This window comes from Hetaerina americana, unplaced genomic scaffold (genome assembly GCF_022747635.1).
Source record: "Hetaerina americana unplaced genomic scaffold, ioHetAmer1.1.p SCAF_6, whole genome shotgun sequence".
Lineage (NCBI taxonomy): Eukaryota > Metazoa > Arthropoda > Insecta > Odonata > Calopterygidae > Hetaerina > Hetaerina americana.
Genome location: NW_027287205.1, coordinates 38,413,631 through 38,440,741, shown reverse-complemented (window position 1 = coordinate 38,440,741; position 27,111 = coordinate 38,413,631). Strand labels below are relative to the sequence as shown.

The following is a 27,111-nucleotide window of genomic DNA, read 5'->3' as shown; positions in this document are numbered from 1 at the left end:
CAACTCCCAACTTTAGCAATAATCTATCGATAGGTACTCGGTCGAAAGCTGCTGAAAAATCAACTATTACCTCATCAACATCCTTTCCTTCATCCATTACGTCGCCAATATATTGGCTTTATCCCGAAAGCTGCATTTCACAGGACTATCCTGTTCTAAACCCATGTTGGTGTTTGGATAGCCATCTATCTCTTGTCCACCATTCCCAAATGTAGTCAGCTATTCTTTTTTCTATTATTTGTAAACGACTGATGTTATGCTTACCAGTCTATAATCCTTGGCTATTGTTTTATTCCCTCTCTTGAAAATTGGTGTAGTGTTTGCTTTTTTCTAATGATTAGGCAAGGCATCATTATTTAAAGTTACTTTGAATAGATGACTCAGGTACAAAGATAATGCAGTATCACCCAGTTTTAGAATGTTAATTGATGTATTATCCGGTCTAACTGAATTATTTTTTCACAAAATATGAGTCCTCCATGATAATACCATTTGTCAAGGGAAGTGAGCTGTTTTGTGCTGTTACCATGATGAAGTTCTCGGTCGGTTATGAGCTATTTAGGCAAGCCTTATTTTCCTCTTTGTTTTTTACTCCCCGAAAAAAGTCCATAAAGCAGAAGTTGAAAATATTTGCTATTTCTACAGTGTCAGTTATAATGCCATTATCATTAGTTTTTCCTATGTTGACGCCTTCCCTGTTGTCTTTCCTCATTCTCATATATCTATAGAATTTCGTTGCATTGTCCTTCGAAATTGCATTGATAAGAAATTTTTCCTTAGCCTTTTTCTTTTCCCTATATAGGTTCCAGACCAAGGTACTGTAATGCTGTGACATTACTTAAATTTCATCCTTTAATCTGGGTGCCTTTTTTTTACCGCTTTCTTGAGTTTCTTTATGATTTTGTTGTTGTACTCCGTGTCCATATTCTGTTAAAAAATTTTTATGAGGACATACTTTGTTTGCCCTTCAAGATTTATTTCTTTGAATGTTTCCCACATTTTCTCCATGGTCACTTTACTACCTGCCCATCCTGGAAACTTGCCCCTTAAAAATGTCTGAAACTCTTCCCTATCTCCCCGGGTATATTGCCAAATTTTCTTTTCATCCCCCATACCTCCCTTCGTTGAAAATACCAATCCATCTGAACACACACTGCTGCTTAGTCACTTATTCCCGGAGAAACATCTATACTAACAAAAGGGTGTTGAGTTCTACCCAGAAAAACATAAAGGGTGTTTTCTTCCCTAGTGGGCTAATGTTCTACCAGGTTACACCCTTCTTCATTAATGAGGCGATTTACCTGGTCTTGTGCCTGCCCATCCTCTGCAGTTTTGCCCACCCATCCTATTTCTGAAAGGTTTTAATCCGTGGCTATGACGATATGATCTTGGGGGTTTTTAGAGCAATAGTCAGGAAGGATCTCCAATAAGTGCATATCTTCAATTAGACTTCTATACACAGCAATTATGTTTAACCATTTGCTATTTTCTGCTTCACATATCCTTACACACATCATCTCACAGTCACTTTGTTGCCAATCTAAAAAGCTTATTATGGTGCTAAAAACACAAATAAATATTCCTCCACCCCTCCCTTCTTGATCCCTCCAATAGACATTGTAATTTGGCAGAAAAATTTCGGTCGATATAATGCTATTTTTAAGCCAAGATTCTGTGCCAATTATAATGTTGGGATTACACACATCTACTACAGTCTCAAATTCCCTAGTTTTGTTGAGAATACTTCAACAGTTCACCTGAAGGATATTTATGCCCTTACCTTGAATTTTACCGTCTGTACCATGCACACCCTAGGGTCTGCTTGTAGAGCCACTGGGCAATGCTGGGCAAGCTTTTCTATTGTAGGTCTTTCTTCCCTAGTTTGTTTGAAACACTCTTTTCACATTATTTACACTTTCACCCTTCTTGAATACACTCTTTCATTGTCTTCTTACTGTACTTGAAGTGAAACCAACATCCACAATTTGTGCATTGGGCACCGTTTTTTAAATACCTTTTACAGACCTTGTACTTAATCATGACTTACTCCCCTGAATGACCTCCCCAGGCATTTTGACCACAAACTTTCTCTTCCTCTCAGCGATGATAAAACACGTCCTCTCTCAGTGACCGCGTACAAGTGAGTGATTTATTACCAGCCAATCAACTCACTCAGCTTCCTGTTTGTGGATGCAATTTGGACCATTATGTAGTTTTTATAAAGTACAACTTAAAATTCAGAAAGCATTAGACACTGTGATGTAAAAATGTTAAGATTGATAGTCGAAGCTTTAATGATGAAAACATGAAAGAATACTTAGAAATACCCTACCTAAAAATCTAAATGAAACTAAAGGGATGGGAACTGTTGATAAACAGTGGGTAGACGTGAAAAAAAGAATAACAAGAGATGCAGAGGAACCAATGGAATGGGTAAATATGAAAATAATTAATAATCCATGAATCACTGGAGAATTTAAAAGCTTGACGGAAGAGAAAAGGAATTAATTTGTAATGTTAATGTTTAAGTAGGGAGAATGCACACCAAAGTAATGAATCCAAAGTTTTCTATGATAGGTGAGGGTTAAGCTCACCTAATACTTAAAGTGCAAGGCACATATCATAGTATGGGGCCCGGCTCATTTCACTTTGCATTCCCACCAAGATAGTGTTCCCAAAAAATCACTCAGTTTGGTTGAAGCTAAGGATATCCAAACAGAACTACTGGAACTGAATCTGGACATCCCATCAGTAGCCGAACACTCTCCACTGAAATAATAAACCTCCAAAGAGTATGCAGAGAACTAAATAATAAACATAGTCAAGAAGTCAACAATTGGGAAAGAAAATGTTGTGGAAATAGAAGTGTGAGGAGGTGGAGCAATTTCAGAGATGGAAATATAGGAAGTGCTATAGTTATTAGAAGGTCAATGAACTGTCATATAGTAAAGAAAAAAACTATAACATCTATATGAGATTAGACTAAGAGCGTTTTTAAGAGGGGCAGATGGTATTCTGGTAAGTTAGAAAGAATAATAGATGAGTTTTATAGTGGAGAGATTAATCGAACTAACTTGGTTATAGAAATAGTGTTAGATATTGTGATTAGCATAGCTTGGGTCCAGGAAACTAAATGGAGTGATAGAAATAATGCTATCAGGAATAATGGTGATTATACCATGGGGATAGAAAATATCTCTACAGAATTATTGTGGAGCTGAGGGCCAAATGGCATGTACAAATCTTTTAGACTTTTATATGGATTTTAAATAGAAGATGAAAATTTTATCACGGATGGTTTTGACTGAAAGGCTTTTGACAATCAGTAAAAATAACATAAAGGAAAAAACAACAGTATTTACCGACTGCTGGGCCATAAGCTCAATTTTGCTTGCACAAATGCAAAATTTAGAATAATTAACGAAAGAATGGGGATGATGGGAAAAGATTATTGTGAAGAAATGTTTGGGTTTAAAAGGATTGGGATATATGTATTACCCTAGAAGTAGTGAAAATACAAATGTAAAGAATTATTTAATTATATAATGCACACAGTTTTACATTTGATACAACAGTTAACACATATGTGGATGGCAGAGTAAATAAACTAAGATATTAAAATAGAGGCCAACAGTGAGCTTAATACTGAGCATTACACATACACATTTTACGGGGATTGAGATGGTGCGGTGGCTATCGTGCTGGCTTCCCACCCAGAGGGCCCTGGTTCAAATCCCTGCGGTGTTGAATATTTTTCAGAGGTATCTCGATCCCTACTTGAGGTGCTTTGTGGAGGGCAAAATGATTGAGTACGCCGTCCGTCAGATGGGATGTTAAGCTGCAGACCCCTTGGTGCCTTTCGTAAAGAGTAGGCTAATGCCAATGCCAGGGTTTCTCTCCACCCTTCATCCTTTCCAGTCCATCCCTAATGGCGCAAATGACCTTAGCTGTCGGTTGCCTCCCCTAAATACTACTACTGTAGACATTTTACTTTTCTTCAGAATTGAACGGATCTAGAACACATGGGGAGATGAGCCCAAAAAGAGAATGCCATATGATAAATGAGAATAAAAATGAGTAAAATAAATACTTTTCAGCACATCTGCACTTTGAGATTGTTTAAGGATAGACAACATATCATAGGCAGAATTCAGCATTTCACATAAAATTATAATGTGGAAAGAACATTTCAGTTGTGGTTTAAGTACAACCCAAAGGCATTTTACACATTCATTAAGAGTACATATATATCAACATCATTATGCTCTTGGGAAAGAAATAAAAGTATCAGTTAGATTATATTCTGGTAAGGCACAGGTTTATGACCAGTGTAATCAATTCGCACAGCTTCCCGGGAGCAGATGCGGACTCTGGCAACAATTTAGTTGTTATAAATTGTAGTGAACATTTCAAAAGGATAAGGTTGGGAGAGGCGGGTTAGGAAATGGAATGTAGAAACATTAAATGGATTGACAAGGAAGGAGTATTGGCAGGCTGTAGAAAAAATCATGCATGCTGGTAAAGAGCTGAGTACTATTGAAGAAAAATGGGAATGTATAAAGAAAGGGATGTTGAAAGCCACGAAAAACACTATTTGAACCTTTAATGGGAAAAGGACAAGGAAACCATGGATCACGGATGAGATGATGTTGAAGCTGGATGAGAGAAGAAAATGGAAGAATGTAAACACAGAGTTAGGCAAAATGAAGTACAAAGAGTGAAATAATAAATTGAGGCAGGCAACAAATAAAGCAAAAGAAGCATAGTGGAAGATGGAGTGCGAGGATATGGAAAGTTTGCAGAGGAAGGTTGAAATTGATGCACTGATGCAGAACTACTGAAATGTTTAGGAAAATGTGAGAGGAAGACTATGGGCCGATTCGTAATATCTCTTAGGAAGGAATCTGGCTGGAAGACATAGTGAGATCAGTGTTAGTTCCAATACCCAAAAAGGTAAAGGCTGCATCAAGTGAGGACTACAGAACAATAAGTTTGATATCTCAGCTAAAGTTGTTCTCAGAATCATCAAAAAAAAGATAGAGAGTTGGGCAAATAATTACTTAGGGGATGATCAGTTTGGTTTTAGGAAGGGGAGAGGTACACGAGATGCTATTGCAGTAATGAGATCACTAATCGCGAGGAATATAGAGTACAATCAGGACGTATTTACCTGTTTCGCATATTGAAGAAAATAGGAATAGATTGGAGGGACAGGAGGCTAATCCACAACCTGTACATGTCTCAGACTGCTCGGGTACGAGTGGAGAACGGGGAGTCCGGATGGGCAGTGTGAGGAAGAGGTGTAAGGCAGGGTTGTCCATTATCACCAGTGCTGTTCAACGTACAGGATCCTCTATATGTGGAGGAAATGATTAAAGAGGCATGGGAAGAACTGGAGATAGATATAAAAGTCGGCAGGCAATTCGTAAAATCAGTTAGGTTTGCTGATGGTCAAGCTCTAGTTTGTCAGTCAGCCAAGGGATTGCAAGCATTACTGATTGAATTGGAAATTTATTGCGACAGGTATGGGATGAGAATCAATATTAATAAAACAAAGGTTATGCGATTTTCGAGAAAGAAAAAGGCTAAGCTAAACATCAAAATAGGAGGGCAAAAACTAGAGCAGGTAGAGCAGTTTACGTATCTCGGTAGTGTTTTGGACCAACATGATCAAAGTAGTAGGGACGTAAGGAGAAGAATTGCGCTAGGCAAAGAGGCTTTCACAAGGAGGAGGGAGTTGATGACGGGGACGTTGAGTAAGGATGTTAAGAAAAGACTCGTGAAAACTTTGATATGGAGCGAAGCTGTGTACGGCACGGAAACGTGGTCATTGAAGCAGGAGTACAGACGTAGATTGGAGGCTTTGAAATGTGGGTGTGGAGAACAATGGAGAAGGTGAAATTGACCAAAAGGAAAACAAATGAGGAAGTACTAGGTATGGTGGGCGAGGAGAGGAGTTTGTTGGGATAAATCCTAAGGAGGCAGGAAAAATGGATGAAGGGCATATTGATTGGCAGTGGGATGCTAAAAATTGTATTAGAGTGGAGAATGTTAGGCAAACAAGGAAAGGGCAGGAACAAGATGGGGATGTTGGATGGAATGAAGGGAGGAAAGAAGGGCAGAGAGATGAAGAAGGACTTGATGTAGAGTAGGTTGCTGGATTGTGTTTCTTAGGAGTCACAAAATATTTAGTTGGTAGTTGTGTCCATCCAAAACCTACCTTAACCAGTAGATTACCTTATGATAATATATCAAAAGTAAAGTGAATTTCCTCTTGTCATTCAGAATAAGGCTATTGTCCAATTGCACCATTGCAGTGGGGCAATATAGGGATTTTCTTTATCATCTTTATTACCTTTCAATATACATGAGATGATATTGGTAAGAATGGAATGGACTGGAGGTAGAATGAAAGTAGGTGGGGTACTGATAAAGGCTTGTTTAATACTCAGATTATAAAGCTTTAATCAGCCACTGGAAACTTCGATGCATGAAACTTTTACACAGTGCATCCATGGCAACATGGTTGTTTAAGCAAGATGATTGGCATAAATTTGAAGCTTTCGAAAGTTTGGCATGGAGAAGGATGGAAAAGATAAAATAGATGGAAAGGAAAACAATCCAAGAAGTACTACACATATCAAGGGAGAATTGAATGGTGTTGGAAGAAATTTTAAGAAAGCAGGAAAGATGGATGAAGGGCATTTTGATTACTGATGAAATGCAGAGAAGAAAAGGGATAATTGGTTAACATTGTGGTGTGGGGTGCTAGGTTGTGTCTTGTTAGGTGATAAGAAATGTATCAGTGTTGTCTGTGTCCATCCAAAACCTAACTAAATTGGTAGGCCACTAAATAATTATTCAAGCAAGAGATTATAACCATTGCTGAGTGTATTACTAAGGGCATTTTTGTATAGTTCAGAAACTTGGCCGCTGAGGCAAGAGGATAAGTGAAGATTGGAGGCCAATGAGATATGGGTGTAGAGGAGAATAGAGAAAATGGAATGGATTGAAAGGGAGGTAGAAAGTATGCAAAGCTATGAGTTATTGTGATGTATGGAGTGTAAGGTTATTTTGCCACGTTAGTTAAGACTTTGATGTACATTAGTGTGCTATGCCAGGACCCATCAAAACCCTACCCTAAGCCAGAAAACTACTATTAGTCACAATTGCCAGAACAAGGTAAAAGAATGCCTAATGTAAGATGTTCAGAGAATTTGTCATTAAACTTGGCACAATAATAAAAAATATAAATTTAATTTGGTATCTATGAAATTCATGAGCATATATAGTCTAAAATATTAAATAAATAGAAGGAACTTATGGAAAAAAACTTGTTTTTTCAGTCGAGTGACTGTTAAACTACACATAAGGAGCATAGGAAATGTGAACATGACAACAGAGGTGGTCAATTCATTGTAAATGCTTAGTAAATTACTATCCCTATTATTGGAATTGGTACAGGAAAATTGTTGCATAGGAAATTTACCAATAAGGATGATAATAAAATTAAATTTTACAAGTTTTATTTCTCAAACTTCAATGTTTTTCTGAGTATTGATGCATGATGTGAAATATTTTTGAGTCCAAAGCTGCAGAGATAAATGGAGAAACCTCAACAGACAAGTAGTTCCAGCATTAAGGTGTGATCTAGCTACTATAAGAATATCCATAGAAAATTATAACTGTATCATCCATACCCTTTAATTGGAGGTACATGGCAAATTCGTTTTAGGTGTAGCGAAATATATCCATTCAAGTTTCTCTGCGGCTTCATTGTACTTAACTTCCTTGATAAATTTTCTACCATCACAGAAATATTCATTTTATAAAATGCCCTTTGCCTCTGTGGATTATACATTGATCCATTCAATGCACATTTTTAAAATATCAGCTCCTGTTAAATTTGCCACTTTATGAGGTATAAGGTAACTAGTATATTTATCTCTGACAGGATTTACGTTACTGCAAAACGAATTAGTATAAGTGCAGAGTCACCACAATATTCCCTTGGATACACGTCCACACGATCTTTTCTTTGATCTGGAATTTTAGGCCACAGAAAAGGGATGGAATACAGATTATCAACATCAGATTGCCTGAAATTATTTTGAAAACTTCCATCATAATGTTTTCCTCTTTGAAAGGGCTATATTTCTCGAATTATCACCAACAAGACTTTCCAAGTTTTGAATGGAAATTAGTTCGCGTGGAAAGTAAAACATTGGAAAAATTTGATGCAACATTATTTGCAACTTTTGTTGATTACAATGGAATTAGCTATTCCCCCTTTCCCTGATTCTCAACGGCAATTACTCAATCGCAGCCACGAAGGGGCTCCCACATATGACAAAAAATAAGCGGCAGGGAAAGTGAGGTAAATTGTACACGTCCACTATTCCCATTACGTTGTATACTGTAAAATTGTGGGCAATAAATAAACAACTTTGGTATCAGGACACATGCAGTTATGCATAAAAGACTAACCACACATTGACCTACTCCATTTCAAAGTCGGAAACAAAAACATACCATTCAGCATTAGAAAACCTCTGCGATTAAGGCCAACTATATGAGATAGTTTAAATAAATACTGGAGACAGTTCTTATCAAGATCATCACTTCTGACGCATCGGGTCGAGTTATTGTTTGTCTTTAATGGCAAGTTGATAGATGAACAACACGAGTAATTGGCTGACGATAGAAAATATTGTTCGGAAGCAATCAGTATGACCGCTATACGTAGTATTACTTCCGAGGGAAGTAAAATAAATAGCGCCCAGTTGTGCGATCAGATACGTGGGTTCAATGGCATGAATTATCAGTCAACAGCTAGGCCGTATGGTGCGTATAGACTCAGCGAAAAAAAACACTTCCTGCAACACACGGGTATAAGGCTTACAAGATAACTTTTCAACGCCGGTAATTTGAGTCTCCATTCAGGAGCACGAACTACAAAAATGTCTTGGTATTAGCAGCTTATGAAATAATCAATTTACAGTACCCACAGACAAATTGTTAAGTTACGGAGAAACAATAAATGTATGAGTAACAGCACCGAGGAAAAGTAGTGAATTTATTACACGAATAATGGCTGATGTATAGCCATGTATTTCACCACATTTGAAGTCCTACGATTGTCTACAACGTGAAAACACCTAATTTTTCATAAGAAAACATGCAATATAGGTTGATTTTTCACAACGGCCAGTATTTGCAGGAGGAGTGGCACGGTCTTATTCGAATATGAAAATTTATTTCTATTTCCTTCATATTTAATTCCCACCACATCAACCTTTTTTGTAATGAGTTCGGCCGTTGGCGTGGGGTGGGGCAATCGAAAGTATCGTTGATCGATGTATAACTTCTATTTGAAAGGCATCTCATATTTAATATATAATAGATAACTGTAACCATGAATGCAACAAAATACTCTCAAAAATTCATTTCTGTTCATATTTTATTTAAATAATACAATAAATAAGAGTCCTTCCGCTAGCGAACAATACTTTTATACATCGATTTTCATTTAAAGACGGGTGTCGATATGACGATGTATCGAAAACAAACGGCGTCGACGTCATGGTCGTTTGCGATTCAAGGAAAATAAAATTTTTTTCTCAAAGATGTTGAATAGTGTGTAAATTTTCAAATTATAGTTCTATGAATTGTGCGCGAAAGAGTGCTTAGTATTTTTCTGTGTGGATACAATTTCAATAGTTGTGATGGCGATCGCCGGATACAGAAGAGTCAACTACTACGAATTGTGTCGCCTTTGCACTTCTAGCGAAGGGACCAAAATGCATATCTTCAGGGACGAGGGAAGGCGAAGGCAGCTTCCAACAAAGATACAAATATGCCTACCACTTCAGGTATGATCCATATTATGTTAAATTCGTCAGAAGTTTTGCGGGGTACTAGTTTGAACCTCTCACAATAGTAACGTTATTTCCCTCCAATACCATGTAGGCTTGGTAACTGACACCCAGAGATATCAAATATACTTCAAGTAATACCCCTTGTGATATGCTTTTTTTTGTTCACTGTTCGTACATATTACACGACTTCACATTTGCTTACGTTGCGGCTTGTTTTAATAGACATTTAGGGGCGTTTCGTTTGACGTAAATATTACATATAACACAGTAAATTTGCTTCGAATATATTTCGAAACTGTGCTTTGTAGCTTCAGCTATTGGCTAGCACGAAAGTGTTTTTCATAAATGAAATAAAAATTTTGATGCATTTTTTTCTGTTGATGTTACTGTGGTAGTTATCAATTTAATTAATTGGATGTTGGAAGCCCGAGATCGAAAATGAAAAAAATTGGACATTGTAAACGAATTTCATGTCATAAATGTATTTATTATAATCATGCTACGTCATCTAATAGTAATGACAGTCTGTTGAGACGTTAATGTTTACGTGCATATTTTTGTAAAACGTTATTATATGTATTAAACCAACTTTGTTGGAAGTTGAAATAAATTATTTACATGATTTCCTGATCAGTCAGCCCGAAATTCGGACTTATCTTGGTCTTATCTACCCAAATGAGGGAAGCAATTCTTAGTTAATTTCTTCTATAAATTTAACTGAAATCATCATTTTAATGGGTATTCTTAGGGCTATACATGTATACAGTCGTTATTTTCACTACCCGATGTGGACCATTATTTGTTAACGAATGCTTGGGAGTTATCTGTGTGCCTAATCATCCATAGAGTACCGTTTTATCTCTTAATTTTTACCTACTTAAGTATTTTCTGAAACTGCTGTCTTTGGCAACATTAGTGTTTTGACATCCATTTTGAAAACACATGAAAATATCATTACTTCGATGGCTGAATTAGTATGAATTACCTGTTTATTAGAATGCGTTTTAAGTCCCACGTATCTTTTATTTGCTTTTAAATTTAAATAGTGAAAATATTTTTCAGAACAAAATATAATATCTGTCGTACTTTTTCCTGTGATTAAGCCTACATGCATTGTTTACTAATGATTGATGATATTGTGAAGGCCCACAGTGTTGTGTGAACTCCCAGTAATTATTCCATCAAAACCATATTCATCAATATGATAAAGTAAAATGTTTAAATGATACTCGTATATGCTCACTAATAATGGTGTAAGGTTGTTGACCTCTGACTCTGTATATTTAATCATATTTTAAGTACAGTTCTTATTTTATGAGCTTTTTCTCATGGTTCCAAAAATTTGCCTTAAGTTTTGTGAATTTTTCACTTGATTAGTTGATCACAGTGAACAAAGTTTGTTGTGAAGTCAAGGTTGAAGGATCTTTGCCCACCTTGTTGAAAGATCTTAATTACTCTGTTAGAATCCACTTTTTTGTGTCGCCCATATATTTACGATTTGTCTTATTGTTAATTTATTGTTGGTGCTGAAAATGTCAGTGCACATTAACTTTGATAGGTATAACAATCGTTTATAGTCTCACTTGATCGCAGAAATGTGATGCACTCTTAGTATTAGTGAGATAAAGGTAAAACAAATGAAAGTAGAATATTATGAATTAAAAATCATTGTAACTCTTGAATCATTAAAATGCACATTTGTTTCCAGTTGGTTCGTTCCATTGATAGTTAATAAAATGTGATTCTTTTGGAGACCTGACATTTAATAATTCATGAGTTGCTTATCTTTTATTTTGCCTAGGTGTGCGAAGATGACAGCTTACCGAAGATTATATGCAACCATTGTGTAGAAAAATTAGAAAGTTTCTACGATTTTCGAGAATCATGTGTGAATGCTGAGGCAATGCTGGAATCATACTTCACATCACTACGCTATTCAGAGGACTTCAACCGCGAGGGAAAGGTACCCTCCGCTAATGTGAGGAACGGTGGGCTACAGAGAGGAGGCTGAGGAGGAGAGGAATGATTTTTTTGGGGGAAATTTGAAATTCTATTGTGACAGTTAATCCCTTGATGCATGGCCTTTTTTTTTTACTTTTTATAAGCCATCACAAAAGTTCACCGTGGCAATTTCCCCCTAAGTTTTGATGTTCATTTGCCATGTAAACTGAACAAATATCAGGAAAGTGGAAAATGGAAAATCATATGCAGTTCTAATATGGTTTTGAATTTTGGCAAATTTGCTCGTTCTAGTAATTGCGATCATACTTTTATTAGTTTTCATGCATCGAGTTTGATTTTCATCCTGTAGTTTTATTGATCACTTTTGGCCATATTTTTATAAAAATGTTGTTTGCCATAATATTCATGTGCTTACCAATGAGTATATCCCTCTTGTGTAACCCACTCGTTTTGTGAAATAGCAAGGAAATTTGGAATTTTATTTTATTTAGGTAAGATTTGAAATAGATTGTTATTATTTAGTTAATTGTGCTCATTAGAATGGGCCGGCTTACCCTTCTCATTTCAGCATTTCCAATGTCCTCATTTTTAGTCAAAAATGTTTGATAATTGCCTCCTTATTTTTAGATTGGTATTTTTTCAATGTAGGCATATTAATGCTTAAAGATGCATATATATTTCAGGCATCATGTCTCTAAAATTGTCCATGTCATATTTGTAGTGAATTAAGTTGTGATATTTAGTTGACTCTCTCTCATATTTAACCCTTTGGTCCTTTATTCATAGGTTGGCATCTAGCATGAGTTGAAAATAGTATTAAGAAAATATATTTTTTTCCAAATTTGTCTCGTACCATTTTATTGCCATGGGTAGTCTTTTTTTTTTAATTACTGAAGTGCCTACATCAGTATATGTTGCAATACCAGAGGCCAACTTATGAGGAAAAGGCCATAAAGATATGTTTTCCTCCATCTTATTATAACAGCTCTCCCTTCATATTTCTTTAATATCTCCCCAATATAGTTCTCTTATCTTTCCTATGCTAAACTTTGACGTTTCTTATTAGCATGTATGTAATGTATTGTCCGTTTAGTTTGGCATGCCAAGTGCTTAAATTCAGGAACGAAAGTTAATTTGATTTATATATACTAATCAGGGATGGTGTGGTAGCCTGGAACTGGTCCTCCCTTAATTTGAATTTTGGATAGAGTAGAGAGAATATTAAATAAGAGTCTATCAATATTGATAAGTGAACCCTACCTCCACCTGTCAAGCTGTCATTCACACTGATGCCTGGCTTTTTGTACAAAACAGGTTCCCAACAGGAAGCTACATTTAGATCATGACTACAGCAAAATTGTTGGCCAGCATGAATGCCTATTTGGCTTCACTGGCATGAAATATGAAGTATATACGTTAGAAGGAGTCTAGGAAATCAAGTACTCTAGGAAAACGTAAAAAAACAAAGAATAGAGTAGGCTTTTCTATTTTAGAAATGTTCAGATATTGTAATAGGTTTTTTGAAGTATCTGGAAATCTGTGCTGAAACTTTTCCTGTTATTAGAAATTAAAGATTTAGAAAAATATCGTATACCCTAATATAGTGCTTGCCCCCTGCGTTGGGGGAAAAATTGGGGATGCAGATAAGTTATCAAAATAAATGTTGACAGTAGGTGAGAGCCTTCACTTGAGTGTACCATTCTTTAGCCACATGTTTTATTTGAGATAGATATCATAGAGACTTAGATACTTCTATGCATAACTTTTTCAAGTCTATCATGATATTTGTCCATAAATATAGTTAATATCATTATCTCTTTCCATTATTTTAAAAAAATATGCTATTTTTTCCATTGAAGGCGATGAAATGAAACTGTTACTGAGGTAATTTGTTGATTGAAGGCTAAAAGCTATTGAATATATTCTGAAGTATTTTCTAAAAACAAATAATAAACTCAGTATTTTCAATGATATGTTTTAAATCAAAATGGCACAATGGAAATGAAATGAAATAATTTACTTTGTAATTCCGCACACTTTAAATAAAGAAATACGACCCAGGTTTCAACGTTGAACGTCACCATCAGCATCACCTGATGATGACGTTCAACGTCGAAACCTGGGTCGTATTTTTTTAAATAAAGAGTGCAGAATTACAAAGCAAATTATTTAATTTCAAAATTTTATGCAAATTCCATAAAGTTACGCCCGAGAAAACAAAAAATGGCACTAAATAAAGATAAACATTAGCAACAAATTTTTAAGCGTGGGATTATTACCATTGTAAATGTTGCATTTTTCAATGAATTTCTGTCCTAACTTACCTCAGAATTAAGCTGTATTCTGATGCTTGAAGATAATGTGTATAAATGATTACCATTATATCTCGAGATTCCATTGCATTTGCTAGTTATGAAATTTTTTTGTTAATTGTATGGAATCCTATAATAACTTTTCTGTAGAGGCCAAGCTTCACAGTCATCTTCACTCGTATGGATACGGTTAGAGTGGATATTTTTGAACTAATTTAACCTAATAAATTGTGAGTTTTTATTTTTCTGAATTTTTATACTCTTATTCATTGAAAGTAGCCAGCATGATGGGGCATTTAATTTATCAAATTTGTACGAAAATGAATATTCTTTTATGAGAATACATTTGAAATTATGATTGAATGAAAATGAAGCAGTCGAGTGTTTGAGTGCACAGTTCATCTAGAGGTAATTTGTTTAGGATTTATTAGCTTTCTCAAAACACAGCTGTCACAACTCTTCTTGCGTCTCAAGCACCATTACTTAAGTTTTGCAGTCACTTGAACCTTTTACAGTATTTGTATTAAGTGTTACAGTATTAGCAGAAAATGCAATAATGAGTGCTATAAATAGCATAGTAATGCATCAATTTCAGAGTGTAAAAATCATTTGCCTTGATCGCAGTCAAGGTGAATGATTTTTACACTCTGAAATTGTTGCATTGAAATGCATATTAGCGGATGACTCCGTTAAAAGTTACTGTCGCGGTATCTCCCACAGTTTCTTTGGAAATAGCATAGTATTTATTGCACCCAAGATTAGAGAGGTATCAGGTTGATCATCGAAGAAATTGACCCACAATCACATAATACATTCCCTAGCTGTTACACATTATATATATTAGGCATTCTTTATCTTGAAGAGTAGTATGGATTTGGATAAATGCAGCCATTATGTTTTTTGCATATTTTCTAGAAGATTCATCCACACACCCTAGAGGGAATGTGGATGAGTATTTGAGAAAATAAAAATTATAAACCCTTAACGGGTAAATTAATGTCTTTTAAGGTGTGTATAACGGGGTTTTTCCAAACAAAAAAATGTTAAATGATTCACCGTTAAGGGATTCCTAATTAATTAAATCTGGCAATTGGTTTTAATAAGCCCATTCTCATTTAACCAATTAGTCACCAAACGATATTCGGGGAAGAGCAGCTTTTCATAGAGTCTTAAATAGTCCAGACTGACCATTTTATAGCCAGAGTCTTTAAATGGCCCAGTATTACCTACACCCTATTTTTATCCTAAACCAAAATTTTATTATTTTTGAAAATTGTGGACATTTTGTCAATGATGGAACATTTGCAGTGGATCATATCAGTTGTACAATTTACAATATGGCATAACTTGCTAATTTTCTGATAACTATTATATGTAGATGATGAAGATGTATCTAATTATTATTATCGGTAATCTGCTGGTTAAGGTAGGTTTTGAATGGACATAACCTATATAACTGTTCAATAATATATTTATTTGCGTCTCCTAACAAAAGGTATGACCATTCATGCCCCTTCCTAGTTTGCCTTATGTTCTCCCCTCTATCACAGTCCTCCATATTCCATTCCCAATCATCTGCATTCATATTGCCGGAAACATTATTTCCTCTGAAGGCTTTGAAAGATACAATCTCAACTATGGTATAAAACATTCCACAGTGTCACTTTAGGGTAGCCCATTAGGACAGCCAAATGTGAAACCATCACTTCAAATAACACTAATTAAATGAATATTTCCCTCTGAAACAATAAAAAGTAAAGAATAAGTTTAACTAGTGGTTTTTTATTTCAATACTTAAGTAAAGGTCTTCTTGAAGAGGCTATGCTACTTCACAATTCTTCATTAATTTAAATTGCTCGTGGCCTCTTTTTCCATTCATAAGAATTCAATAAATTATAATAGTATATCGAAATCGGGTGGAAAATTCACTGAGCTAGTTATTAAGTCACTAGAATCCTGTATGTACTCTAAGGGAAGGTGTATATGGTATGATTTTATTGTCTTGTTTATTTCATCCAAGAGCAGGTATTAAAAATACACAAATTTATTTCGACATCCTTATACTATCAGATACAATATGAAGCAAAGCTTTAACTTGTGAAATTTAACTTAGTATTTGTCCTAATTAATTCATGGATTGGCTCATGCCCCAATTGCAAATGTATTTTTAAGGGTCTATACAGTTAATATATATGTATCAGTCTTGGGCAGTTTTACACAATCACTTGATCCTACCCACTTTTGAGCTTATAGGTATGATATGTTTAAACTCTAAACTAAGATTTGTTAGATATTTATGTTTATGAATCTTTGAAATATTCATAATCATGTGTTAAACTCTACCATGTTTGATTTTATACCCAACACTAAAGAATATGTAATATTTTGTGGCATAGATATTTTGAAATCAGAAAAGTTTGCGTGTATGAAACCAGTTTGGCATTTTTAGTTAATGAATTATTTATTTGTTTCAATTCACTGGAATTTCGACAAATTTGCCTCAAAATCAATAATAATGAAGCTTCATACACCCATACATGTTATTTATAAAAATAAGTTGTGCATAATGCATTAATAAGCATTTGCTTATTCAATTGTTCCTGGCTCAACCTTGTGGAAATTCATTTTAATAAAATTAAGAATACAAAGTATCTTTCCACTGTCCTTGTCCAAAGGACAATGGAAAGATACTTTGTATTCTTAATTTTATTAAGCATTTGCTTGTTTACTGGCTGCTTTCCTCCCATAAAATTGAATAAGGGAAGTCATGTTTGTTGTATAAAATACCTTTAAACCTGTAATGGGAACATGTAGCCACCATATCATGCTTTTTCAACCTTGTTTAATTGCTTAGTATTTGACAGTTTGCAATGCTAAGATTTACCTGAAAATTCTCTTAACAATATTCTAGATTTATTTTTAACTAAATTGCAGTCAATCGTATTAGGAATAAATATTGGCGATGGTATGCTGAAAGAATCTTGTATGAAAGAATAAAAGATGCACAAATACTCACGTAAAAAATTGTGTTGCAAAAATTACTGCTTTAAGGAGGAGAGAATTCAAACGTTAAGGTTGCTTTGTAATTTTCTGAAACTGCACAAGACAATAGAATAAAGGATTTGTCACTACACATTATCCAGTTACAAACCTCGCTTCAAGATTTTAAGAAACTGTTACTTTTGGTTTGTTAACTGACTGCTTTTGTCTTGTTACACAGATGCCACAAAATGTTGTGAACTTCATTATAATACATCTTTTCCTTGATTTTGTCAGTAAGCCAGCAGTAGTATTATCAGATAGTGAAGCATCAGCATGAAGTATCAGTTGCAGAAAGAGGAGGAAATGTTGAAAAAAACTGGATGCTTAATGTTTTTGAAGTGCTGTTTCTTTTTTAAACTCGTCCATGGGACATCAAGAGAAAAAAGGATTAAATTAGTCACATACCAAAATTGAATTTAAAAAGGCAAGCAGAAAGACCATGAAAGAAGGATCAAACCATGATTAGGTATCAAGCTTCTTCGTTGACAAATATTTTTTTACATGTAATAAGAGAGAATGTCAGAAAATGCAAATGCTTCACTTTTCATTTCTAATGACCATTAGAAATCACCATTCAATTGATCAGTCGTTTGTAAATTTGAGCATGGCAGTGCAATTGCTGTGTGACAGTCTTTTTTGCTCTTAGTTTCCATGTAATTCTTTCATTTCTCAATGTAATTTTCAGTTGAAGTAGCCTCAGGGTTTGCATATTAATATTAACTCACATTATATGTACATATGACTTTTAAAAAAAAGTGTTTTTTTGTTTTTGAATTGAAGTGGTTGAAAATGTCTTGTCATGATAAGAAGGATATTTACTTTTAAGCCTCCATTGTCCAGAAAAAGTCATAATATCATATTAACATAATGCAGGCCCGATTGTGCCAGGTTAAAAGTCCTCAACTATCACCTTAAAATCTCTCTGTTGTGATTATTCATGGTACACCATACTTATATTCTGTGTTATGAATTGATTACTGACCAACTTGAACTTCCTCTCGACCTCATATTTCTTTTTCAACACTTTGAAAGAGCTATGGCCCAACTTTTTTGTGGTATATATAATTGTACTCTGGCTGTCTTACTCTGGGTAAGGAAATCTTTAATTTTAACATGTAGTTCTTGCTGTGCCTATTACCTGCAGTTACGAAATCAGTTACATTTGATATATTTTGGACAACAGACAAACATGTCTTATATCTACAATGAAAAAATTTTGATATAAGTTGCCATTTTCAGCATTTTAAAGATGTCTGTGCCCAATCTAGCTAAAACTTTTATTGGACTAATACTTGCCTGAAAATCGAACCTGGGCCCTCCAGTCAGTAGTTCAATGCTCTATCCCTGGCGTACCCCGACCCACATTTTTTTCATAGTTCATTTCCTTAATTTAAGTCACCTTAGTTACAGAAAAGCAACATTCTTAGCAACTTTTCTAGCAAATTTTGTTTATTTATTTATTTCTCGACTTAATTGGGCGAGGTTGAGACCTATAGTCCATTCTTCCACCTAACCTTTACATTACATTGAAGACAATTACATACAACCAAGCCCTAGATGGAGGAAAATCCACCTAGGTGGGAATCAGACCCGCGACCTCTGGGTTGGTAGGCGAGGACGTTACCCCGCCGCCAGCGGGGCTGGGGTTAATAAGTGAATCAAAAAGAATCATTGAGTATTTATGGCATTAGAAATCTTCTGGGGAAGTAAATTGTAATCTTTACTTTTCCAAGTTGGTTACTACTGACCAGTCCTGCAAATTAATTGCTTTCAGAATAAGCAATCGCCACTGATTAGTGAAATATCTATGCACAATGTCACTGTGGTTATTATTTTTTGCTCATTCCTCAAATGGTTTGGAGTAGTTCAGAGATAAATATCAGGGCCCTTAGTTTTGTTATAACTTCTGTGAATAATCTTTCTAGTTCCATGTGTGCTACCTTTTCTGTTTAATGTTCAAATAATACCTCCTGTTTATAATAGTGCCCTTAAGGTTTTCCATTCTGTATTCTCAATTTTATAGCAGGACCTAGTGGTGTTGAAAATGCAACTTCAGTTCTGTACTTCCTTTTTACTTCAACCCTGATGTTATCTCCATAATATTTATGTCCCCCGGTAATAGAGATGAAACCATGAGATAAATATTAAGAAAGTTTTGATTATAAGTGATTGATAACGAAGGAATGTTAGTATAATTTACATCTTATTTACTTCAAAAATATTTCATTAAATTTGAGCTACAGGTGGCCATTTCCACTTTCCTAGTATTTATTTGTCTATGCTATTTTTAAATTGCTGTCTGATTTTTTTCCTTTTTACAACCCTTAAAGTAGTAAAATCATGTTTAAAGAATGCATGTGAAATTTTGTTGTTACTGCTACCTTAATGGAATATAGAGGGGGGAATCCTTGTATCTTGAATTATATATTGGCATGCTTCACACACCTTATAAGTGCATGTTTGCTGTCCCAAGGTTATTGTAGGTTTGAAGGTCATAATTTTAGCAAAAAAAAAACTCTACTCCTCTACTGCTCTCTACCACCAAATTAAATTCATCAAACACCATGACAAAAATTTCAAAAGCTTTTCTCTTGAGTATGTATTTTTTTTTAAATAATGCTTGCCGCGAAGTTAATCATTCCAAAAGGAACGTAGGTAGTTATTATATTGCAAATTATCACTGTAGCCTCTTTTAATCAAGAGGTTACTTGAAATATTTGCCATCTCTTCTTAGGATAACTCTGGTCATTCACGATTTTTTTACAATTTCTTTCTCAAGTTAGCTAATAAAAATTTGTCACGTGTGTGTGTGTGTGTGATTAGTATCATAATAAACCTAAATTTGTTCACTAATTGCTTGCATTGTGTGTGATTCTTGCGTGCTACTGATGGAATTGTATTCATGATCTAAGCTCAAGTGTTGGTGAAAAGTTTGCCACATAGTGTTGAATGCTTAGCAACTTGATTTGAAGATGATACTTTGTATTTTTTTCCATTATTTCATAAAGGAAGTGAAAGTTTAGTCATTTAATTGAGGGTATCATATGAATTTTTGTCTACCTAATGTGTTACTTTTTTCCTCTGTTATATGTAATTTACTCTTTCTAAATTATATTCATGTAGTCATATTAGCATGGTCAAAGTAATTATTTGGGAATTAGCATCTTTCCTATTTTAAATTACTTGCCTGTTTGCTCTTGCAATCTTCTATGTCTTAAGTTACTAAGGCTGGTGGTCTATTATAATAATTTCATAACAATTAAGTATACGATTTTATCAATGGCAGTAATTTATTTGCAAGGATTTAAAGAGCTATGAATTTCAGTCATACATATTAATTGTAGAGAGAAATTATTTAAAATAAAATAGGATCTCATGTAACTGATTCCCGGAAAGAATTCATATTTATTAACTTAGTTGAATTTGGGCTCATGCCTTCTTGATAAAATTCTTCAAATAATATTATCAAATGAATTGTTCATTAACATGGAAGTAATATTTTGGTTTCTATAAGCTTTATCAGTTAAAGTTAAAAATGAATGTTTTGGGAATCACCTAAGTTAATAATATATGAGATCCTGCTTCTCATGTATATCACTGGTTTTTTTTTTAATTTTTTAAATTTAGATTTCTCTGTACTGGTATCAGTTGAAATTAGAGGATCTAATAGTTTTGGCCTATGATAAAAATTTAAAATAATTTAGTTTTAATACATAATGAATATGTGTGTTTATAAGTATCTATACACATGTAGTTTTATACGTATAATATATTCTTTAAAATATAAGGTAGTCATATTAGTATCACCTTCACTATTTCTTATCAAAATTTGTGTGCTGGGACCCAGAAATTCAAACAGCCTAAAGTTGCATAATCAACAATTACTACAATAAATAGATTCATTCAAATTATTTCATCTCTCTCCTTGCCCTGTCAGGCATCCCCTCTGGTAATATATGATATGAAAACTTTATTTATAGATCCAAATATGACCTTTTGTATAGTATAACTGAACTTGAGCTTGCAGAGAGTTGAAATGAAGGGGGTCATACTGCACTAATGTTCACCTTCTGAATTTTGCCCCCAATAATTAATCTAATGCTCTTTTTCAACTCTTTTCTTATTCCCATTATTGATAAGGTCTTGCTATTTTTTCCTCTTGTGCAGGTTTTTTCTTATAAATGTTTCGTTGAAGCTGTTACTACTAGGCACACAAGCTGATTGAGGAATTATTTTCCTACTTTCTAGTTATTCCATATGCATGAATAGGTTTCAGACCTCAACCTTGTTCAAGTTTGTGCCATTTGATATCAAAATTAGGCTATATGTATTGCCTCCCTAAATTGTAAAATTTCTTCGTCTTTATAGATATTAGTTGAAAACAATTGCTCACCAGTACAAATTGACAAAGCAGTTGGGACTGATCCAGAAGAGCTCAAAACAGAGACTGTCCTAGATAATTCGGGAAGTATGGTAAGCCTAGGCTTACCTTTGTGAAGCTGTGAAATAAAAAGATGAATTGTTTTGTGTAGTGATTTGTCTTTTCAGTCTTTACTTTTGTACTTAATATTCAGTAATTATCTATCTGTTGTGGTAATTAGGTGGTCTTGATTAATCAGAAAACATTTTTTAGCCTTATCATGCCATAAATTGACTTTTCGATGTATCTAAGATAGACGTTTCATCTCAAAAATGACCAAATTTACTTTTCTTTCTCTCAAATCAAAATTCATGCATGTTTGACTGTATTGAAATTTCTTGTGAAAAAATTTATGTGATAGTGTCTTTATTTATTTATTTCTTTAATGATAGATTCTCTTTCCTATTAAACTGTTTGAATGTCAGACTTTTTTCATAATTTCTCATAGGTTTGTTTTATAATGGCTCATTAAAAGCAAAACATAGTATTCTGTTCAGTTCTTATTTATGTGTATTGGTTAGGCAAAGTGAAAAATTAGCACGGAAGAAGAATTCACTTACATTCATGTGATAACTTGCCACTCCTGTGAACTTGTAGCCAAGACCTCTATATGAGGTAATTTTGATTAGTGTTCCTTTTTACATCAGTAATAGCATTTATGCTAAAGTCAACCCCTTGATATTTATAATGATCATTTATAATTTTCATTGCGTTAGTTGTTTTATCACTCTTGTATTTCCTCAATATTATCTCTAGGGGTTATTTTAATGTGTTATTAGTAAACTTTGGGATTCAGGACTCTTCTTCTGTTTTTATGTAGTCATCCGTTCCCTAGATAAGGAAGATTTACTAAATGAAAAGTTTATCTAGAGATTCTGAAGCAATATAGTGATTTTTTTCTTCGGGCAATATTTTTCTTTTGGAAGTCGTCCATAATATTTCAAAGGATTTTTAGAAATTTAGAAAACCAAAAAAGATAATAGGTTGACCTGCATGTCTCTTTCAAATTGTTAGAAAATTGTCGTAAACATTGATAAATATTATATTCGTATGAAATTAAATTCACATTATGAATGAAGCCTTCTGCTGCAATTTGATGGAAAGTTTGACTCATTTATAGTAACCTGCATTCTAGTTACATACAATGGACTCCCTCTTATCCGATTTTTATCCTGGTGTTTTTATCTTGTCTCTGTTTCTCCAGAGATTGAATAATACAAATTATGTTTGAGTATAATTTGGAAAATAGAAATAAGGGTTAACAGTTCTCAGTCAATTGTCAAATTAATGATATTTTCTTTTGTGTCAATGTAGGTTACCAAACATTTATTATTTTTACTCAATTTATAGCCTATTAAATGGCATTTTGAATGTGTTTTCTGATTAACCAGCCATTTATTATTATCCGTCAGGGGTCTAGGCCCACATTGATTGGCTAAGGGGGAGTCAACTCTATATTTGTGTTTCATTATCATGCACTGGACAAATAAATTGAAATTGGACCAAAATTAGGAGACTCAGATGATCCATTCTGTTGTGGCACAGGGCTTTATTGAGCCAGCAAATGTAAATGGCATTACCAAGAGTTGGATATTAGGGTGTCTCAAATTTTTGTGATAAATTAATAGAGTGAGATACAGCCTGCTAGATTGGTGCTCTCATGGGAAAATATTGCCCTTGAATTGCGGGTGTAAGAACAAAATATTCCACTGAAATTGTAAACTGCGATAATTTGATCAAAATGGTGTAATTTTCAGCCATACAATCAGAAAATTAACCACATATTCATGCTTTTCCAGATGAAATATATCCTTGAGAAAATCCGAACAAATACATGTCTCTTCTTGAATATATTTTAAGTTTGAGCTACACGTCCATTTATTTAAAAATGTTCTTCTCTCTTTTTGTTGGGGTTGTCAGATTATGAAACTCGTATAGTTAACTGCCCATTTTGTCATTAACATGATAATTTAATCTCCTGCTCATTCTTTTCAAAGTGAAATGAAGGAAATACTAACTGAAATTGCTTTGGAAACAATTTGTGAAATGGAAAAACCATTGGGACCAACTTTGGTCATAAATGGCAAACAAAGTGATTAAGGGTGATTCTCGTGAAAATATCTAATGATGTTCCAAACGATCACTTGGGAGAAACAAAGGATAGTGCGTTCATCAGGAAAAGAAGGAAAAAGTCCAGAATGGGAATTTTAGAAAATGACTGGCAACCCTATACAAAAATAAACAGTCAGTATCGAAAACTTTAAAATTGGTGAATGATGGATCATTTTTAAGGAGGGCTCGATTGAATGCTGAAATGCAGAGCATTGGGGAAAAGGTGCTTAGTGAGGAATTATAGATGACCATTTTTGGCATAGTCCTCCTATGACTGAACTAAGAATGAAATTTATGCTTTTCAACGAAGTAGTAGTATGTTTAACCTCTCAGAGAAATCAAGGGAATATTACCGGTATGTTTTATCCTCAGTTATTTCATTCGTCCAACCGTCTATCCCATATCAATAGCAATACTTCACGATAATGGGAAAAATATTTTGGTGGATATTAGGCTAGAGGGAAATTTTTTTACTAATTTTTACCAAATTTTTATTATTTAATGTCTCAGTTCAAAAAAAACTTTGTGGGCCTTATATTTTGGGACAAATTCATCTATGATTGGCACCAATTTGTGGGTGGTATCTCAGAGAGCTTTGAAAATTTCTATTTTTTTTTTGGGTCATTCTAATGGTCCATGCAAAAAAATTTATGGTTAGACCATGTTACCATGTTTGCACTAAGGAAGAAAATTCTTTTTTTGTTTTGATTAGTTATTCTAAATTTGATGTAAGGTTTATATTAAGTACGGTTGATATTGGGTTTGATGGGCCTATTTCCATTAATAATTTTTTTTAGTTCTAAGCAATTTAATATACTTCTATCAGGGTTGGGTAAGCTACCAAAAAGTTTTGCCAGCCTTTTAGCAGATGTTTTATCTAAGAATGAAGCAATTCTCCATAAATTAACAAATTGAATAACATATACAAGGAATTAAGCAATTCAATTATTGTGTCATTCTATTTTAAATACGTCGTTTGTTCTGAAAACTTTAATCTTAATTGGGTTTTCACAAAATTTATAAAAAGGATGTACTTTACAATTATTATTATTAGCATGTGAGAAACAATATTAAAAAACAATTAAAATGCATCAAAGTATTCACAATTTGTTTTGGAAATAGTTATGGCTTGATTTGCATACTTCCAAAATGTCTGTGAAATTTCCATTTTTATTCCATTCCCTAACCTGGAGGTATTTCTGTTATCCATTGCATAGCATTCATTCTTCATGAGCTGTAGCAATTTCCCCTTCAGTTCATTCATGAAAGAAATTTTTGCCGTTACAAAAGACAATTTCTCTGCTTCCTTGTGGTGGATAGGTACTTATCTTCTCATTCCATACTTAGATGTTTAAGGAGAAGCATTTATTGTTGCACTTCTTCAGGTAGTTATCCTCCTCTCATTTGTAAGGGAATTTTTCAGAATTATCCGACAACCTTTGGTGATACATGCAAATTGCATCTGCTACTGTGACTAATATGTGGCATATTAGTAAAAGTTTTCAAAAAGTAGCCAAGTTCATTATTACAGGCTACAGAATATTTGTCGCTGTTACACGAAAAGCTCAGTCAGAGATCTGGTGTATTTTGGACAAAATATTTGTTCCATAGGCATAGCTTTTTGGTAGCTATTACCTAATCCTGAATTCTATTAATGAGATATCTTTATTTCAAATTTATGTCTTGTGCTTTGATGGGACTTGAACAGAACAGGCACAAATTTAATTTAGTTAAATTTTAACTCTTAACCTTTTTAGAAAAATTTCCAGTATTTTTAGCTAAGGAATCATTCTTTTTAATTTGGTTTCAAGCTCTTGAGTTTTGAAATTGTTTAATTTCATTGAAGCCTTTAGTAAGAATTCTTAATTTCCTCTAAATACAGGCATTAAATAAATACATATTTTGCTTTTGTCAGTGAAATTATTTGAATTCATTGGTAAATGAAGCTATTTTCCTAGCCTATTCTTTGAAATATCATCAATGCTAACTATGGCAATATTCCATAATTAAATTGACTGCATGAAAATTTTAAACAAAATTGTAAATGCCCTAGAACTTTAGTTAAGGGAATTCAATTGCCCCGCCATGTGTATGTTAACAGTAAGTGAAAAAAGAACAACAAAATTGGTCTCTGTAGTATTGAAAAAAATTAATGCAGTTCTGGTAATTAATACATTATTTATTAGCATGGTTAGTGCATTATTACCCTAAGTTTACCGAGTTATAATTTAATCCAGCGTGCACTAATAAATAAATCTGCTCAAGGCCTTGATATAAACCAATATAAACATCATAAAATTGCATGTGGGGATAAAACTCTGCAAATAAAAAAATTAGTAACTTGTGAGAATTATGACGTATAGTAGTTAATTGCTGGTAGTAATAATACATTTGTACTCTTTTGCCAAGTTCTGTTCAGGTCCTTTTCACAGTTGTGTAAGAAATTAAAATGGCTGTCATAAGAGTTTACTAGGCCTGATTAGTTGTTCTTTCAGTTTATGGTATTTTGTAGTAATAAGTGGTTCAAATTATTGAAATTGCATTAATTTATCCCTATGCAGGATTTTCCTGGTATCAAACTGTAACTTTCATATCTGAATTTTTATGCATCTACCATTGGTCTTTTTCATATTCTCGCTGTGGATTTCAGTGTTCAGTGTTATTTGTATCATAAAATTTCTGTGTAATATAATTTAACACATGCTAATATTAACAAACTTTGTATAAAATGTATGTTGATCATAATCAATCCTTTTAATCACTTACCTTTCATGGATTTGCGGCACCACTCCTTTCTCTGGTTAATTGAACCTAGCATTAGCTTTGTGCTTGTCATTTTAGAAAATATATCATAAGAAGAAGTGTGTCATGATCAGGAATAAAATAGATTTATAACACTTGGAACAAATCATGAGTGAAAATTAATTTATATTTGAGTATTCATGTTCTCTGTTTTTGCATATTTCAGTGCTATGTCAAAGATGATACACCTCCAAAGTCTCGTGGCAAGGGAGCTGGTGATAAGCATCATAATGGGAAATCTGATGGACTTAATAGTTTGGTACAGGCTGCTGGGATCACAATGGAGACGGGAGGGCAGAGTGGAACGGTAGAAGGTGCTGAAGGACGTGGTTACACTTATGAAGGAACAGCTGAAACAAAGGTAGGCGGCAACGTGAGTATTATGTCTTGTCAGAAGTTTCAATATTTCCAAGAACCTAGTTATTATTGTGTTGCTGCAGCTAATATTTTCAGTTTAGTGAAACCTCTTCACAGTGAAACTTTGACACTTTGGTTATTCAGAAAAACATAAATTTTGATATTTTTTATGACCCAGCCAGGCCTCCATATTAATCAACTCAATCAATGTCTCAAGTTAAATTCA

The 27,111-nt window shown here is 34.0% G+C and overlaps 1 protein-coding gene across 4 annotated transcripts in view; it reads left to right on the top strand.

The window, feature by feature from the left end:
* LOC139695009 (uncharacterized) overlaps nt 1-27,111 on the top strand; it is a 62,406-nt gene that overhangs the window by 8,997 nt on the left and 26,298 nt on the right. The window contains exons 2-5 of one of the 4 annotated variants that reach the window (XM_071593587.1): nt 9,721-9,872; nt 11,680-11,841; nt 21,563-21,667; nt 26,695-26,889. In XM_071593587.1, the coding sequence (XP_071449688.1) occupies nt 9,726-9,872; nt 11,680-11,841; nt 21,563-21,667; nt 26,695-26,889 (609 nt within the window). In that variant the 5' untranslated portion in view covers nt 9,721-9,725. Of the gene's footprint in view, nt 1-9,549; nt 9,873-11,679; nt 11,857-21,562; nt 21,668-26,694; nt 26,890-27,111 lie in introns of those variants that run through there. The other 3 variants (XM_071593586.1, XM_071593589.1, XM_071593588.1) reach the window with 3 other exon arrangements.